At 41.1% G+C, this 18,627-nt stretch overlaps 1 protein-coding gene across 4 annotated transcripts in view; it reads left to right on the top strand.

The window, feature by feature from the left end:
• The first annotated feature begins 1,065 nt into the window (after positions 1 to 1,065).
• rxrgb (retinoid X receptor, gamma b) overlaps positions 1,066 to 18,627 on the top strand; it is a 44,056-nt gene continuing 26,494 nt past the window's right edge. Inside the window, exons 1-2 of one of the 4 annotated variants that reach the window (XM_047375897.1) lie at positions 1,066 to 1,311; positions 8,559 to 8,627. In XM_047375897.1, coding sequence (XP_047231853.1) covers positions 1,281 to 1,311; positions 8,559 to 8,627 — 100 coding nt within the window. In that variant the 5' untranslated portion in view covers positions 1,066 to 1,280. The remainder of the gene's footprint in view (positions 1,312 to 8,558; positions 8,628 to 18,627) is intronic. The other 3 variants (XM_047375895.1, XM_047375894.1, XM_047375896.1) reach the window with 3 other exon arrangements.

Below are 18,627 nucleotides of genomic sequence, written 5' to 3'. Positions count from 1 at the left end.
AAATTTTAAAATTTGAATATGTTTCCAAGAGAATTGTGAGATTCCTTACTCCTTCACATGTCCCTCTCCTTATGCATAGCAGTTTAAAGAGGGCAACCAAAATCATCTCAATGCCTTGAACCATGTGCCACCATTAGGAACACACAAAGGGAAATCTGACAAATGACCATTTTAATGCCCCCCTCTTTGACTTTAATGAATTTATACTTTATGTGGCCCTAATGGAGGCTGCGGTGGAGGGGTTGGCGCGGTGCCATAACAAATGAAAAGCTCTGATTAGTGTAGAATGAGGCGATAGAAAAAACGCCATTCATCTTGGTTAGCATCCTCCTGTGCGCCTTTATGGGTCGCTGTTACAAGGACGGCGGTGGAGCCGGGGGTGCTCGCACCATTAGTGGGGCAGGCCTATAAAAGGGGTCCGCTGAGTGGTCAGCGGGGCAGGGGCACTGACGGAGCGTCTGGCCGCTCTGCGGTTCAAAATTGTGAATGCCTCAGAGCGGCTTGACTCCTGAATAACCTTCTGAGGTACCGGGAGCTTCACCCCTGCATGACCCCGCACTCTGAACAGGGGTGTCAGGAGGGGGTGGGGGGCTGCGTGGGGCATCCATACTAGGACTCACACTAACAATTAGGTAAACACAGGAGGAATCCCCACTCAGAGAAAGACCGCAGGAGAATAAAAACAGTGCTTGGCACTGAAAAATATAATTGCACAATTAATTAAGCATTTGTCAGCGTGATATTTATTTGGAATAGACTTGCATTGCGCATTGAGTTCACTTACGCAACCCTAGTTGTTTCAAACAACCACACAGCATATCTTCTACTTAGCTAAAGCGGACAAATCAATGTATGAATCAGTGAAATCAGTTCAAAATTGTTTCCACTTTGGTGTTTGCATTGTCTGAATCACAGCTGTTGCTTTAAAACGGGGTTTCCTACATTATTAACACACCTTCAGAGACAGCCTTTGTATCTGATCTCGCCAAAATGAACGTTTAGCTATGAAAAAAAGTATTACAACACATTGTTAGAGTAGGAGAAACGTTTCATCATGACCCGCGCTGGAGCTAGATATAGACCACTGCTGTCCTTGGGAGAAGCCTTTTCTGCCGCGCCCCCCTCCCTCGCTGGGCCCCCGCGCCGAGCTGAGCCGCCTTGCAGAGTTCAGTCGGGCTGGGAGAGAGAGAGAGAGAGAGAGAGAGAGAGAGAGAGAGAGGAATGCACTGGGATGCGGAGCGGCAACCACTGTAGGAAACCGACGCAACAACTCGCTCACTATGGACAGCAATGATCCATATTTACACCTCAGTAAGTAAAGGCCTGCGCTTTCAGCAGCGATTTGTGTTCTTGTTGACTCTGCTGTTGCTTGCGTTTTGTTCTGACTCGGAAGGTTCGTTTCATGGCGTCTTCTCCGTAGGTCTGCTCAGCGAAGCTGTTCGCGGACTTTAACTACAGAGGCTTGTCTGCGACTGTTGAGTTAAGCTGTTAAATAGTAGTTTGACGCTGAATCGAGAGTTGTTGCCAATGCATAAAGTCAGGTGATCGCGGTTGCGCCGGTCTGGCAAGGTCAGAGGTTGGCACTTTAATTGCGCTTATGTAATTTATGGCGCACGTCGCGCGTCCCCTTGCTTAACTGTTCGAGACAGAAACACAATTTATTGGTCTGGGTTGGTCGTTAGATCCGAAGAGGACCGCATGTAACTGCGCGGAGGAATGTCAGCTTTCTGCAGATAAACAAACTTGGAAGTCCCTTTGAGGTAGTAGAGAGGAGCGTGCGTGCTGGACGCGCCCTGGTCAATGCTGTGGGTTGTTGGAGCCTCTGCGGAAAACACTGTGATGTGCTTTTGCACAGTAAAGCAGCTCTCGGGTCACCCTTTCTGACTTTAACCTTGAACCAGCTGATGGCTTTTTCTCTCATCCTTAGTGGCCGCTTTGGGAACCAGAAGTTTGCAACATATAGATTAGTTATGGCCTACTTTGAGCCATTTTTAAATAAGATGCTTATATTTAATGTTAAACCGAGTCTTTAATAAATTACTATTAAATCTGACCGAAACACCCCATGCTTCAACTATCACGTGATGTATTTTTTTCCACCCAGAATGACACACTGGTTCAACTACAGCAGTGGAAAAGTATGGGCTTCTTATAGGAGAAGAAAATATGTCCCTAGACTGTTACAGGGAAACAGGTTCCAACAACAAACGTAATTTATTTTTATTGGCATTTTATCAAACGTCCAACATGAAGGAGTCCATAATTGTAAAGTGGAAAGAAAATGATACATGGGTTTTGAAATTTGTTACAACAACCTTCTAATGACAGCTGCAAGTCTTTAGGGCAATGTCTCCACCAGTTTTGCAAGACTGAAACATTCATTCATCTGCAGTACGGCTCAAGCACAGCCTCAAACAGATTTTCTATCTGTGTTGACCTGTATTGAGCTGCGTTCATCTTCCCTTTCACATCCTCTTCCATCCCTATTAAAGAAATGCTACCACCACCATGTTTCTCCATGGTCCGTTCAGGGTGATCTGCAGTCTTTACATTCTGCACGTAGGGCAGAGTGTTTAGTTGTCACCTTATCTAACCATTGACGTGTTCGCTGTGTTCCCTACATGGCTTATGGCAAACTCCAAACAGGACTTCTCGTGGATTTCTTTCAACACCACCACTCTTCCATAAAGACCAGATTTGTAGAGTGCATGGCGTAGGGTTTTCCTGCTAACAGATTATGTCTCCTGAGCTGTGGCTTTATTCAGCTCCTCCATTGTTATCATGGGCCTCTTTCCTGCTCCTCTGCTGCTGCTTCTCAGCTGGCCGTCCACCTAAACTGACAGTTAAGGTGGACGGCCATAAGTTGTACCTCTGAGGCGCCCATAAAACAGCTATACTTATACAAAGAGTCAATTAGCCTCAGGTGGACTCCAGTTATTGATTAGTTGACTTTATTAAGGGGCATCAAAGCAACAAAATGCCACGCCTGTCAGATTTTTTTTAAACCCCATTTCTCTTTGCACTTCACAATTATGCGCTACTTTATGTTGGTGTATTGGATAAATCCCCCAAAAGACATTGAAATCTGTGGTTGCAACATGATAAATGTGGAAAGGTTCAAAGGTTATGAATACTTTTGCAAGGCACTGTAACTGGCGCTCTGTTATTTTATCACAGATATCTCAGGACTACTTGGTGAGGCTGAAAATTGTTTCCATAATGAATGCAGCTCCTCAGGGAATGACAGAGACTTGGATGGGAAAGCTCGTAGGGAAGGAAACCCATGGTACAGAAGGAACAGAGCAGCCCCCCTCAGGGGCTTCACTTATATGTTTTTGTCTGTTTCTGATCAGGCAGAAGGGAGATTTGAAGAATCAGGCGAATGTGTTCAACTGCTCTGCTTCAGATATCGGTTCAATACATTTCTGATGTTTTCCCAGTTGTGATTTGCCACCCCAAGGGAAACTTCTCAAAATCATAATTTTTTGAGTTTTAAATGCTGCTTTTTTCAAAGAGTTGTGGTTAAATTTGCGCGTAGAAAATTTCCTCAAAATAAAAATGGTGAACTTATATTTCTAAGTGCTAGGTTATATAGCGCAGCAGTCTGAAAAACAAAAACAGCTTAGAGATAAAGTCAAGCCTTTCTTTGTCTTGGCTCACAACTGTGATTTGTGGCATATTTTCGCATTGAGAGCCCACACGCTCAGGCGCATGATGGAGTTAAATTGTGCTCATTTCTAAACTCTGTAATGGTCAGCCTTTGTAATCTGTTACAAGCATGAAGCCGAAGGCATGTGGAGTCATGAAACAAGCCAGTGATTATGTGGGGATTGTTTCGTGATCTTCCTTTTCCTCAGTTTTTCACAGACATGTTATGTTTCAGCAGGTTTTCACACAGGCCTGCCCGGGGCTCAGCAGTTATAGAATCAGCATTTTTTTTCCTTCTTTCTGTCTCTCTGCACTTCAGCAATTTTTATTTTTTGTCAGTGGAAGTGATTCTAGACAAGCTGACGAGGACCGTCTTGCTGTTTTTTGACGGTGACAACTTATTTAGCTCGCAGATCGAGGAAGTCAGGGCAGAGAGAAGAACAGGATTGAAGAGTGAAGGGAGCCAAACAAAAGGGAAATGGAGGTTGGAAGAAGAAGTCATCCCAGTTGATATGAATGCTCATCACTTTCCACGGGTCGTTGATTCACCTCCTTGTGCATGCATAGATATGCCCATGCAATAATCTTTGCCGTTCATGCATTTTTTTATGCATATTTCACTGAACGACAGTGACGGTATCACATGAACTGAAGAATGTGGGTTGTAGTATGTGAGCTGTAATGCTGAGTCGTGCACAGATCCCACAGAGAGATTAAACCACACAGGTAAGAAAGGTGTGGCTTTCCACAAGTGTTTGCTCAAGCACTCTGTAGCTCGAGACCTGCAATGCTTCAGTGCCAACACGTGTACTTGCACACAATATATACAATGGGTATTTCTTTGTAGTGCTTTTCATTGGGTGTGTGTAGGTTTGTGTAAAGACTCAGATGTCTTTTTGTGCGAGTACGTGTAGATTGTGAGTAGAGAATAAGGGAAAAAATACGGGGCGTAAGGAGGCCATTCTTTGGGCTAATTGCCAGTAATTAGTTAGTAGTGAAGAAGGTCATAGCCATGATTTAATTCCAGCTTTAATCAAGCTGAGAACCTGGAAAGACCCACGGGCTGCAGGAGTATTTTGTGATGAAAGGTTTTAGCAAATTTATTTTGCTAATTACACTGTAACAACAATCACATCAACTCATGGATGGAGATTTTTTTTTTACATCTCTCTGATCTTGTCGGGATTTAGTTTTCAATCAACTGAGCAGCTGTGCAGTAGCTTGATTAATGTTTTTAAACGGTTGCAGGTGTACATTCCTAGCTCCAGCTGCTGGTGTGTCTGCAAAATGGTTTCTTAAGTGGAAAATTCCAAGGAAACATACATAAGAAATTCAGAGTTGAAAAATGAAGAGAGTACAGAAATAATTGCTACATGATGTCAGAAAAAAAATAGCTGACTGAATTATTAGTTTCAGTATGCAATATAGGCTGAAAGACAATGACGGAACAAAAAATTCTCCCTCTTTTGTAATGATTTTATAAGAAAGTACAAAAACAGAAAAGATAGCATGAAACTATGTTTTATTTGTAATTTTACATGATATTAGCATAGTTTTGTTTATTTGTGCTGTTCCTGCAAAACCCTTGTTGGCACATTCACACTCAGGCTCTCAAACTAATTTCAGAAAATATGCAGTAAAAATACTTTTGCGGAAACACACTAAAAGCTCAGTGGCTTTTGTCATGTTTACAGTATGGTGATGTTTAATCTTCAGGGTGTTGCAGAAGAAACAGGATGGTTATATTGTTTGGGCGAATGAGGCAAGGCCACTCTCAGTCTCACTGCCATTTTCATGTACAGTATCTTGATGTAATGTTCCCCCATATTTCTAACTAGCACAAGCCGGTATGAGATTCTCACAGTGTAATAACTGACAAAATTACCATAGCTTCAGTGTAACAAAACAAAAAATGTCGAACATGATCTATTTGCTTTGATAAAAAACAGAAAGCAAAAGGTATTACCATGGCTGCCACTGACATAAATAAATATATAGAATAAAACACCTGCAAAAGTTATTAGTAGTTTTCAAGTGCTTATTGCAGTGAATATTGTACAGTTTGGCTGTTCTGCTTGTTATAGAGTGACACACAAACCAATAGGACCTAACTATTAGTCAGGCTACCTCCTTCTTTAGCCAAGCTGGCACTCAGCTGGTTTACAGACACATCGCTCATACATGTACACCCAAAATGATTCATACCCCTGGGAAATGTGTTTTAAACCATTTTCATTCATTAATGAAGTAAAGTGTATCAGTTTTGAAATAAAAGAAGCTTTTCACATGTTACCGGTATTTGGACAATATATCTTTGGTAACGAGCCCAAAGTCTTTGAAGTTGGACGGCCGCCTTGCCATCACCCTAATCTATAGCTCCATCCACAAATTGGAAGGAGCTGGGCCACTTAAAAACTTTATTATCGTTTCTTATTAAAATAAACATGTATTGGTACATTATCAAAATGTAAAGATAACGTTAAACATAAATCTGCCAGGGGTATAAATAATTTTCAGGCTTAATTGTAGATTGTTAGCTCTAGTTTAATAACAGCGTTACCTTAATAGGAATCAGATAGGTGGTGCTACAGTAGCTCCCATGCCATTTTGTTTTGTAATCTTTCTGTAAGTGAGGGAAAATGTTGTCTAGCCCTCTTCAAGCCAGCTGACTGACAGTGTACAGCAACATATAGTGGAAGGATAGCCCTCACTCTATGCAATTTCTCTCATTAAAGGGACTTTAAACCACAGGAATGTTAGGACAAAAGCTTCAATGTAATGAAAAACCATAACTTTTAAAAACTTTGGTATAATGACCAATATTTGTAAATACTGTTTATAAAAAGCAAAATAGAAACGGTCCCAATAGAACTTATGTTATACCTGCATCAATCTGTAAATTATGTAAATTTACTGTCATTTTCTGCAAGCAGTCCATTTAGTCCTCTGCAGTAATAAATATGTTTTTTACCTTAATGGTCAAAACCGTAGACACATTGGTTGTCAGTGCTACTCGTTTTTTCTGTAGATAGACTCAAAATTTAGCGTTCTAAATTAGTGGATTTGGTGCCTAAAACCAAAATGTTTAATACTGTAAACTTCCAAAACTGTTGGTAAAATTAAACATTAATTTAGCTAATAAACTTAAGAGGATATTTTATTTTTGTTGTTTCAGAACTAAAATAGCATTGTATTTGCTAGAGTGATCAAACAGAGATCAAATTATCTTTTACTATTTTGCTCACTCTTGTGGGCAGTACTTCCCTCCTGAGGTTAGAGTGCGCTGATTATAATATTTTAAACTTAGATTTAAGATTAAGAGTGTAACCTAAATTTAGCAATGCCAATTATCCTCTTCCCATGTCTTTGTAATCCGTGTTACATCTCTGATTTCTAATTAGGGCTCTCAGGAGTTGATTTGACATGTTTTATGTGGGCCATGACACACTATCAAAACACAGGACACTTTTAGGAAACAAAAGATTATCTTAATTTCTTCCTGTAGGGTTTGCTAAATGTGAAAATTGCTTCTTCTTTCGTGTTTTCTCTTTCTCATTTGCCCGGCTGCCGACCGATTTTCCAACCCAACTACTGTCACCAAGATTATAAGGTTACCGGAGTCTCTCCTTCAAGTAACGTGTGATCAGTCAATCCAGTGTCATACAGGTGTTTTGCACAAGGAAACTGTTGAATCACGCAGAGAGAAAGAGATGCACATATATCAGTGAATGCTTCTCAAGATTTCACAACTATAGTTTAATTCAGAAGATGAACATTCGATAGGTGCGTAGGATTAGTTAAAATGGAGCAGCTGCAGACTAAAATCAGTGCCGACCTCACATTTATTGGCTTGGGTCAGGTGGTTAATCACATGATGTGCTTGCATGCCAAAGTAAATTAAGGGGCTCCTGGAATTGTGTACAAATGACTCTTTTCTGTGTCGTTTGTTTCATTAAAACAAGATCCCTCTTCCTGTTGAAGTAGTAGTTAAACGAGGATCATATTGCATACTTCTGGCTGCAGTTTGTTTAGGTTCCCTGAGGATTTGGCAGGTATTGTTCCCCATTGCCTTTAAGGTGTATTTTTGGCCCGTGTTTGCATCAAGGTTCTCGCTTTGCAGCACGTTTTTTTGTCTGTCCTACAGATTTGGAAAAAACACAATTCTTAACATCCTGGAATGCCATAACACTTGCTAAAGACACAAACATACCAATACAGAACTCAAGAAGAACACCCCATGCCATCAGTAATACCATTCAGCATACATGCTGTTATGTTTATTTTATGGCTCAATGGGAGATTACAGATGCTTGGAGAAAGATAAAAGAGAAAATTCTTTAATAATATCTGCTCCCATGTTTTCACTTTCTCAGCCCATTTATGTTCAATCTCCACAATAAAACAAGATATATTATAGAAATGTCCTTGACATTTGAAAAAACCCACTGGTAGCTATCGAGTTTCTCTGCAGTGTCTTTACATGGTCTCCAGGGTTGATCCCTTTTACGAGCTAGTAATCGGAGTCTCCTTGTTGTTCTGGACTCTTTTTAAGTTTGACCCCCACTTCTCTATACGCTTGACACCCTGGTCATGCCACTACAACAGGTGTCTGCATAGCCACAGAACCATGTAGAGAGAGACAGACACGAGTTGAGTGGGTGGTGGAGGAGCTGATTTGTGCAGCAGTCAGCCAGAAAACTGTTCCTGTGGGATTGATCTCCGTGGTAGGATAATCTGGGTAATCCTATAACTGGCGCCGGTGGCTCCACCTGCTTTTGCTAGGAAGTGCCACACCCCACTGGCATTACCAACTTGAAAACAGCTCCTCCTTCTCCACATGGAGCCTTTCCTTCCTGTTCTCTCCTTGAAAGTATGTGATTGGGAATCCACAATTTGAGTTTGTGTTTTAGGCATGTGGCACCCCATCTCTTTACCTGAAACCGGAGGCAGCCCTAGGAGGAAAATGGATTGTGATTACTGTGAGTAGCTGGATTTTTCTTGTTGTTTTGTATTTGTGCATCTTGAAAGAAGCCCCTTCCTTTAATTCTAAGTTGCATTCATCATGTCTATCACTGGATCTTTAAATCTGCCATACTTCATATCTACCATTTGTGATCTTTAGTGATAACAGTTCCCTGTGTTAAAATCTCTTTTTTCTGGTATTAATGTATATAAGCCCATGTTTGTGCTTTTTAAACCATTGAATAATTCTAACCAGTTGTGACAGCTACGAGGCTTTGCTGTTTCCTGCTAGAATTGAGAGCTTGTGACTCACTTGAGGTCTCACATGTGTTCAGCGGGGATGTCACTCAACCTTAAAGGACACTTCCAGCTCTCTTTGCCTTGTCCTTCACTATCTGTTTAACTCTCAACACTTGTTCCTTCCTATTAGCCCCCTTCCATCTTGGTTTGTCTCCACTGTCTGTCAGTCTGAGTCCCTCTATTGGCGGATTCGCTTTACTCCTCTTATTTCTCCTTACTGAGATTGGGCTAGGATGTGCCAGGGCTCACTCACTCGAACGTGCTTCACTGTTTATTAGTGTGTGTGATTATATCTGTGAGTAGTATAGATAACAGAGAGCTATTGTACTCTCAAGTGTCCTTTGAGGGGAGCTGGTGCATCACTCCAGTTTACAAGTGTAAACACAAGGGTGTTTATTGGAGTCTCAAGGGTTAAGAGCGACTTTGTTGATGGTGGGAGGGCAGATTGTTCTGGTCTCATCTCTGCTGAGAGCACATCTGGACGTTTGACGGAGCTGTGATTAAATCCATATCATTATGAAGTTGAGGATTAAATGCGGCTTAGATGCGAATTGTACCTGTTAGACACTAAAATATATTCTGTAGTGTGCTTAGTTTTTACAATACCAAAATAATTTACACTTATATTCATATTTCTTATGTTTTGTACTTTCTTACAGTGGCAATTGAAAAAGAAAATGTTTGCCAGAAAATGTCTGTTCAACTAACTAATGGAGGTAGTAAGCATGAGAAAAGACATCCGTCTGTCCTTTTGTTTATCCATTTGTTTATTCATTCATCCATTGTCTTCCGCTCATCCAAGATGAGATTGGAGAGGGATCTGGTCCAAGTGGGAAACCCAGACATCCCTCTGCTCAGCGACACTCTGCGTGCAGCTCATTCTGGGGGATCCCAGGCCAGAAGAGATTTACAGCCCCTCCAACAAGTTCTTCATCTGCACTAGTGTTTCTTCCCAGTGGTCATTCCCAGAAAATCTTCAATAGGAGATGCCCCAAACTACTTCAGCTGACTTCCTTTTAATCTGGAAGAGCAGCACTGCACTTCTCGGTTGAATGTGGAATCTCCTCCTTTTGGTCTTGATCCACATCTCATGATCAAGGATGATGGCTGGAAGGTAGACATACAGGTGAACTGAGAGCTTGGCTTTCGGGGTGAGCTTTTCTTTTATTCATTTGCCAGTCACACCAAAATCCAGACAAATCTTCTTAATGTCGTTAACGCCAACTAATGATGAGACTTGTGCCTGTATGAGATTCTCACGATATGACAACCTTGTGTAAAAATACCATGGTATCACATTATTTATAGTTAAGCCCAAAATGTTCATACCCCTGGCATATTTGGATTTGAAATGATTTGTATTTAGTTTATAATAGGAAGTCAGCTATCTGTAATCAGAAACAGATTTATCAGATGGCCTCAAGTAAGTTCTGGAAAACCGTTCGGTGACTCAGAATATGCTCTGAGAACTGCAGACCGGGACTAAGGATATTGTTGGGCAGTGGAAAAAGCACTTTGAGGATCTCCTCAATCCAGTCACCATGTCCACCGTGGAGAAGGATCATGACGACTTGGAAAAATGTGCCAGGTGTGGATGAGAGTCAGCCTGAGTTGCTCTGTAGGCTCTGGACATTGTGGGACAGTCATGGTTGACAAGGCTCTTTGAAGTCGCATGAAGGATTGGGACAACGGCGGTGTTAAACCCCAGATACAGGAGGAGAAATGTGGCTTTCGTACTGGTACTGGAAAAGTGGACCAGGGTCCATATTTACAAAAATTCTCAAAGTCCTCTCAGAGAGCTCATATCTTAGCGTAAAAATTCCTGCCAAGGAGTCTCAGCTTAAAAATTATTTAGCTTGCTGCAGAGAGTGACTCTGAGCAAAGAGACGACAGAAATTCCTATCTTAGTGAGGAGGCGTGGTTGACCCAGTTGCTCGGTGTGACGCTGTCTTCTAAGAGCTGCGATTGGTTGTTGCAAAAGACAAAAAAATAAAACAAATGTGCTCCTAGTAATCAATGGAGAGACATTAACCGATCATAGAATTTAGACTGGATTCAGAAATGTGTAAATCATGATGATGAAACTTAGCAAACTTAAATCAATTGTCACACAGCATTAAAATTCTTGAACGTAGCTTATTTACATGCTCATCATTATTTTGATTTGCCTATTGTTGCCTATGTTTACTCGTCATGCTGGTGAATTTACTATTTCATCTATTTGTTATTAATGAGGCAGACTGGGAGCTCATTCCCGAGCAGATCGGTGTGTTGTCCCTCTGCTTTCACGCACCACCCTGTGATGTGAGCAGCTCTGGTACCTGCTGCAATCAGAAGCTAGAGAGGTGATAGCAGCACACAAGCGAACTTATTCACAAACAGAGAGGTATTGATGACCATTTAGACTTAGGCTACTGACATCATCATGTACAATACAACAAAAACATATTCACCTTATTTACATCTTCCCTCTATGTATATAGTGTTTTCAATTGTTTGCAAATGTTTATTTTTGAAAGCAATTTGCAGCCTGTAAATAATGTTGAAATCCTTCTGTACTATATTGTTTATTCATGGTTATTCATTATTGTTTTCTATTATTTATTTATCTTTTCTAATATTACAATACTAGAGGTGCACCTTTAACCTGTCCTGCTGCCGGAACTATTCAATTTCCCCATAGGGGGATGATAAGGTTTATCTTATCTCTATATTCATAATTGTATGATTGTTATATAAGGTTATGTGCTCATTTACTCGCCTGTTTAGGGGGTGGATCCCTGTGCGATCGAGCTGGTAGGGTTTTATTAATTCGCTGTTGTTTATTGTATGGAGAATATCTCTTCTTTCTCTCTCTTTCTGCCATCTTGCCTGCTTAAGACACTCTTAGGCTCACTGAAGTCCTCCTCACTACTCTTAATATTTGTTCACTTTAGGAGCTCTCTTAAGGCCTAAGATGCTTCGTTAATAACTTTTATCTTGCCGAGGTAAAATTCTAAGAAAAATCTTAGAAATTGATAAATTTAAAGATTTTTCTTAGAATACCATCACTAGGAGCTACTTTTAGTCTTAGCATTCTTTGTGAATATGGGCCCAGTTCTTTACCCTCACAGAATTGCTGACGGTATCTGGGCTGCTAAAAGAAAAACAGCATGCTACAGGTTCCTTAATACAGGAAATACAACAGAAATGTACACTTTAAGTTTAAATTCATCCGAGTTACCAGCCTCAGAAATCGCAGGTTAACAGCAGCTCAGATTAGAGAACAGGTCAATGCCACACAGAGTTCTAGCAGCAGACACATCTCTAGAACAACTGTTAAGAGGAGACTGTGTGAATCAGACCTTCATGGTAAAATAGCTGCTAGGAAACCACTGCTGAGGACAGGAAACAAGCAGAAGAGACTTGTTTGGGCTAAAGAACACAAGGAATGGACATCAGACCAGTGGAAATCTGTGCTTTGGTCTGATGAGTCCAAGTTTGAGATCTTTGGCTCCAACCACCGTGTCTTTGTGCGGCACAGAAGAGGTGAACGGATGGACTCTACATGCCTGGTTCCCACCGTGAAGCATGGAGGAGGAGGTGTGATGGTGTGGGGGTGCTTTGCTGGTGACACTGTTGGAGATTTATTCAAAATTGAAGGCATACTGAACCAGCATGGCTACCACAGCATCTTGCAGCGGCATGCTATTCCATCCGGTTTGCGTTTAATTGGACCATCATTTATTTTTCAACAGGACAATGACCCCAAACACACCTCCAGGCTGTGTAAGGGCTATTTGACCAAGAAGGATAGTGATGGGGTGCTGCGCCAGATTCATAGTTTTGATGCCTTCAGTGTGAAGCTACAATATTCATAGTCATGAAAATAAAGAAACTCTTTGAATGAGAAGGTGTGTCCAAACCTTTGGTCTGTACTGTATACTATTTAAACTTCAGTGTCCCTAATCTCACATATATACTTAGTGGCACTTGGTATTTCGTTTGCATTTATAAACACTGACCGATGTGGATTACTTGGTGTTGTTGTTTATGTGTTATGAGTTGTGTTTTTTTAATTTGCTGGCAGTGTGTCACATATGTCCAGAGGAAGCACAACTGAATATGCAGTTTTCTATGTTTCTGTCTGTCATTCAGTTTAAGCTGATGACTTTGAGGATTATGGCTGCATGGAGGCACAGTTGGTAGCACTGTTGCCTTGCAGCAAGAAGGTCCTGGGTTCAATTCCCGACCGGGGGTCTTTTTGCATGTTTGCTCTTTGCTCAGAGTTTGCATGTTCTCCTCGTGCATGCATGGGTTCTCACCGGGTACTCCAGCTTCCTCCCACAGTCCAAAGACATGCCTGTTAGGTTAATTGGTCTCTCTAAATTGCCCTTAGGTGTATGAATGAGTGTGTGCTTGGTTGTTTGTGTGTTGCCCTGCGATGGACTGGCGACCTGTCCAGGGTGTACCCCGCCTCTTGCCCATAGACTGCTGGAGATAGGCACCAGCTCCCCTGCGATCCACTATGGAATAAGCAGTAGAAAATGACTGACTGACTGACTTTGAGGATTATATCCTCTAAAACCATTAGTTTGTCCGACTTCAGCTTTTATCTTAAAGCACAGCTGTGGCTCAGTACAACGTCACAGAGACTGTGTTAGTTTTATCTCTCTTTATTATAAGGTACAATGTAATTAATGCATTTTTTACTGCCTAGGTTTGGAATAAATGAAACTTAACTCTGCTAATTCGTCACATACTTTTATCACAAACTTATTTGCATTGGAGCTTAATCATCTGCAACTACAATATCTGTTGCTTTTCGTTGGGTTTTCTTACTCCAAAAAAGTCAAATATTGCTTTTTCCAGACCAGATTCGAAGGCTCATCTGTGTAAAAGCTGCCATGCAATAAATAAGTTTTGTGACTAATCTGTTTTTCTGGGGTGATGCTGTGAAGCTCAGCTCATCTTGTGTTCTTTAAGAAACCTTTTATCAGTATTCTCTTCTTTCTTCAATTGTAGCCATAATCTTCCTTCTATCACAAATGCTGTTGGCTGTGAAGTCCAGCAGTCATGTTGCCCTGTGAAACATGTTGGGTCACAGAATGAGCTTGTGTTCACTTCTTTGTGGTCCTCCGGTGTAACATGGGACAACTTCCAGGAACTACAGGTCCTTCTCAAAATATTAGCATATTGTGATAAAGTTCATTATTTTCCATAATGTCATGATGAAAATTTAACATTCATATATTTTAGATTCATTGCACACTAACTGAAATATTTCAGGTCTTTTATTGTCTTAATACGGATGATTTTGGCATACAGCTCATGAAAACCCAAAATTCCTATCTCACAAAATTAGCATATTTCATCCGACCAATAAAAGAAAAGTGTTTTTAATACAAAAAACGTCAACCTTCAAATAATCATGTACAGTTATGCACTCAATACTTGGTCGGGAATCCTTTTGCAGAAATGACTGCTTCAATGCGGCGTGGCATGGAGGCAATCAGCCTGTGGCACTGCTGAGGTCTTATGGAGGCCCAGGATGCTTCGATAGCGGCCTTTAGCTCATCCAGAGTGTTGGGTCTTGAGTCTCTCAACGTTCTCTTCACAATATCCCACAGATTCTCTATGGGGTTCAGGTCAGGAGAGTTGGCAGGCCAATTGAGCACAGTGATACCATGGTCAGTAAACCATTTACCAGTGGTTTTGGCACTGTGAGCAGGTGCCAGGTCGTGCTGAAAAATGAAATCTTCATCTCCAGAAAGCTTTTCAGCAGATGGAAGCATGAAGTGCTCCAAAATCTCCTGATAGCTAGCTGCATTGACCCTGCCCTTGATAAAACACAGTGGACCAACACCAGCAGCTGACACGGCACCCCAGACCATCACTGACTGTGGGTACTTGACACTGGACTTCTGGCATTTTGGCATTTCCTTCTCCCCAGTCTTCCTCCAGACTCTGGCACCTTGATTTCCGAATGACATGCAGAATTTGCTTTCATCCAAAAAAAGTACTTTGGACCACTGAGCAACAGTCCAGTGCTGCTTCTCTGTAGCCCAGGTCAGGCGCTTCTGCCGCTGTTTCTGGTTCAAAAGTGGCTTGACCTTGGGAATGCGGCACCTGTAGCTCATTTCCTGCACACGCCTGTGCACGGTGGCTCTGGATGTTTCTACTCCAGACTCAGTCCACTGCTTCCGCAGGTCCCCCAAGGTCTGGAATCGGCCCTTCTCCACAATCTTCCTCAGGGTCCGGTCACCTCTTCTCGTTGTGCAGCGTTTTCTGCCACACTTTTTCCTTCCCACAGACTTCCCACTGAGGTGCCTTGATACAGCACTCTGGGAACAGCCTATTTGTTCAGAAATTTCTTTCTGTGTCTTACCCTCTTGCTTGAGGGTGTCAATAGTGGCCTTCTGGACAGCAGTCAGGTCGGCAGTCTTACCCATGAATAGGGTTTTGAGTGATGAACCAGGCTGGGAGTTTTAAAGGCCTCAGGAATCTTTTGCAGGTGTTTAGAGTTAACTCGTTGATTCAGATGATTAGGTTCATAGCTCGTTTAGAGACCCTTTTAATGATATGCTAATTTTGTGAGATAGGAATTTTGGGTTTTCATGAGCTGTATGCCAAAATCATCCGTATTAAGACAATAAAAGACCTGAAATATTTCAGTTAGTGTGCAATGAATCTAAAATATATGAATGTTAAATTTTCATCATGACATTATGGAAAATAATGAACTTTATCACAATATGCTAATATTTTGAGAAGGACCTGTAATAGGAGTTACCTCATCAGGCACAGCCACGAGGGCAGATGCTTTGATTTGCATTGAGCCTTTTAGTGTGGCTTTTTGTTTGCTTTCAAGCACTGCTTGATCAGCCTGTTCTCTGTTAGCTCTTTTTGTTTAAGCTTCAAACTCTTTTATCACTTGCAAAACAATCTTTATCTTGTCCTTGTCTCAGCCCTGGCCTCGCAATCGATCTACCGCTTCTGCTTCTGTGTAATATTTCTCCCTCTGGAAGGTCTTTGAACGTGTAATGACGCAAAATGAGGAAAAACAGTTTGAAATGTGCTTCATATATACATAATAAAATTTTTATGTCCTTTTGTCAAATCTTAGATGTTGGAAAATAAAGAGTTTGGGTTATAGAGACTTTTTTTCAATGAATATCTGTTTGAGTTCACCAGAGGGCACATTTTGGGGGCAGAGAGGTTTACCAGCTCAATTTGTTGTGTTTTCACAGCCGTGTGCTTTTATTAAAAGAAAAAAACTTTGTCTAATTTCTTTCTGTTTTCAGCAAGGTAGGATTTAAAAAGAGCTTTATTCTGTTAGAAAAAGATCTGTCAGTGAAACACTTGTTGCTGAGGCAAAATGTGACATTTTACTGTTTATACAACGACAGGGCACGTCATCATGTTCTCACTTAGCCAGTATTTCTGTCTTCTGATCAGGTATGGACTGGTTATTGGTGGGAAGGTATAACAAGAGTTTTAGGTTTCTTTAGTTGTTTGTGGGATAGATTAACTTAGTGAGGCCCTTCCCACACCCATTGCTGTGCACTGCATGTCAGCTCACTGAAAGGCAAATACACTGTTCCCTTAATTTATACTTCTACAGAGACATTTGGCTGTTTGGAAGTATTTCCACTCACGAAAAACACAATTAGTCTTGGTGTACAGACTGCAGCTGGCAAGTAAATTTAACTGACCTAATATTAGTTGGAAAGTTGGTATCTCTGTTAAGCCGTCACAACATTGTATGACTATTGATATTCTAACTAATAATCAATATTGTTACACAGGAATAGAATAGACATATCCTTTATTGTAGCCCAGTGGGGAAATTGAGGTGAAGCAGCAGCAAAGTGAAACAATGCAGATTCACACAAAGGTAGAAATATAACAATAAAAAAATAGGAATAAGAGACTACAGTAAGAGCAAATTTAAAACATAAGAAAGAAATACTGTACAGCTTTTTAAAAGTATCAGTCAGACTGATGAGTGCATCTGCATTTACTTTTTTTATTTTTGATACTTTTACCCAGTGTTATCACATTATAGGCAATCTAAAAGTCAATTCTTACTCCTAGTAGCATGTCAGTCCAGAAAATAAACCTAGTTTCTTACTGGTTGGTGATTTGAAATTCCCACCAGACAGATTTTAAGTTTGTGTGGTGGTGTGAAAGGGAAGTGGGACAGGGCCCTCCCCCATCCTTCCATCACACACTACATCCGTCCATCTCACCAACGATTGCTTCCCTTCCTCTCTGGCTCTCTTCCACTCTTTGCCCCCATTTCCTTTCCTCCTCCCAGGGCCTCCCACCTTCTTGACAGCTGGCCTGCTGAGCTGTAGATACTTACTACGGAATAAGAGGATTTAGTGACACAATTGATCAAACATCAACCCCATTTAGGCAGAAGAATAAAATCAATGGTTAAAGCGTGGTGCAGTTGAGTTGATGGATGCAGAGGATTTTACAGAGTTGTAATATATGTGCACACAGGCTGTGCATGCGAGCATAATGCAGATGGACTCTCAGTGAGGTTATTTCTTAATTACAAGACCGCTCCATGTAATGAGCTCCGCAGGCTGTCCGTCTGATTACTCTAGGAAGTTCTCTGTACTTTTGCCTACAGCACTGTCAACCCCCATTTTGCAAACACCCGCACACACACAGTTACTAAATGCAGATACTTATTAGCCATTTATTAAACAAACTGATGCACATACTGGGGATTATTTGCCTTTTTTAGGGCTAATCTCTTAGATATTTGGGCTTGTGTTGCTCCTCAGGCGTAGATTTGCTGCTCCTCACCCTCAGCTCCCCTCCAAACACTCCCGCTGCTGGTCTGCTCCCCAGACAGGAGATATTATTAGTTTGGAGGCTATGGCCTTATTGAGTTACCGGTTCCAGTTCCAGTTCAAATCCAGTAATTACCAGGGCGAGAGTTAGAGGGTTTATATTCTATGTGTATCTAAACCTGCTGATTACCAGATTGGTGACTTTTGTGACCATTATCCTACATTTTGGTAATGATTAATGATTAAGTGATTTTCTTGAGGGAAAAAAAATATTCTGATGTTGTTTATACTAAAGTTTACAGAAGGTCAGAATGACACTGCAGCAGTTTTTCACTGATTGATGAGTAGTCTAAAAGGTGTGCTTATTGGTAAAACTAACCTGTGTTTGTTGCCTTTAATTCTCAGAGCCACAGTGACTTATTCTCAGACCCAACTGTCATAATTGGTTGTTGATTTTGTTTGTGAGTTGTATGCTCCCTTGCTGCATGTCGCTTCTGGGAACGATCAGTGTAACGAGAATGCTGCAAGTAAAGAACTCCTGTGAACTTGGTTTGGGAGTTTGGCAACAGGCGACCTTTGATTGGGGATGCCAGCGGTCAAAGGTGCCCTTCTCTTCTCTCTCTGTCTGTTTGCTCTCAGATAGATGCTCAAGCAGGGCAGAAGTGTACACAAAGAAAGACAGGAAACTGTGTGGCTTGATCCTGTCTCTTATGATAATGTTTTTCATTGGATGCCTTTTTAATCTTCCAAAACCTGTCATAGGGTTTTTTTTTATTTTTATTTTGTGCAATAGCGAAAACATTTTTTTTCTGTAAAATGTTTTTTCTTGTTTGTCAAGATTAATTAAAAATGATAAATTTTTGCATTTAAAATGACAGTCCTGCAGACGCATTACAATATTTATATGAATTAAACATGCTGCTTTCAT

This window comes from Girardinichthys multiradiatus, chromosome 9, assembly GCF_021462225.1.
Source record: "Girardinichthys multiradiatus isolate DD_20200921_A chromosome 9, DD_fGirMul_XY1, whole genome shotgun sequence".
Taxonomy (NCBI): domain Eukaryota; kingdom Metazoa; phylum Chordata; class Actinopteri; order Cyprinodontiformes; family Goodeidae; genus Girardinichthys; species Girardinichthys multiradiatus.
This window is presented reverse-complemented; position numbering and strand designations above follow the sequence as displayed.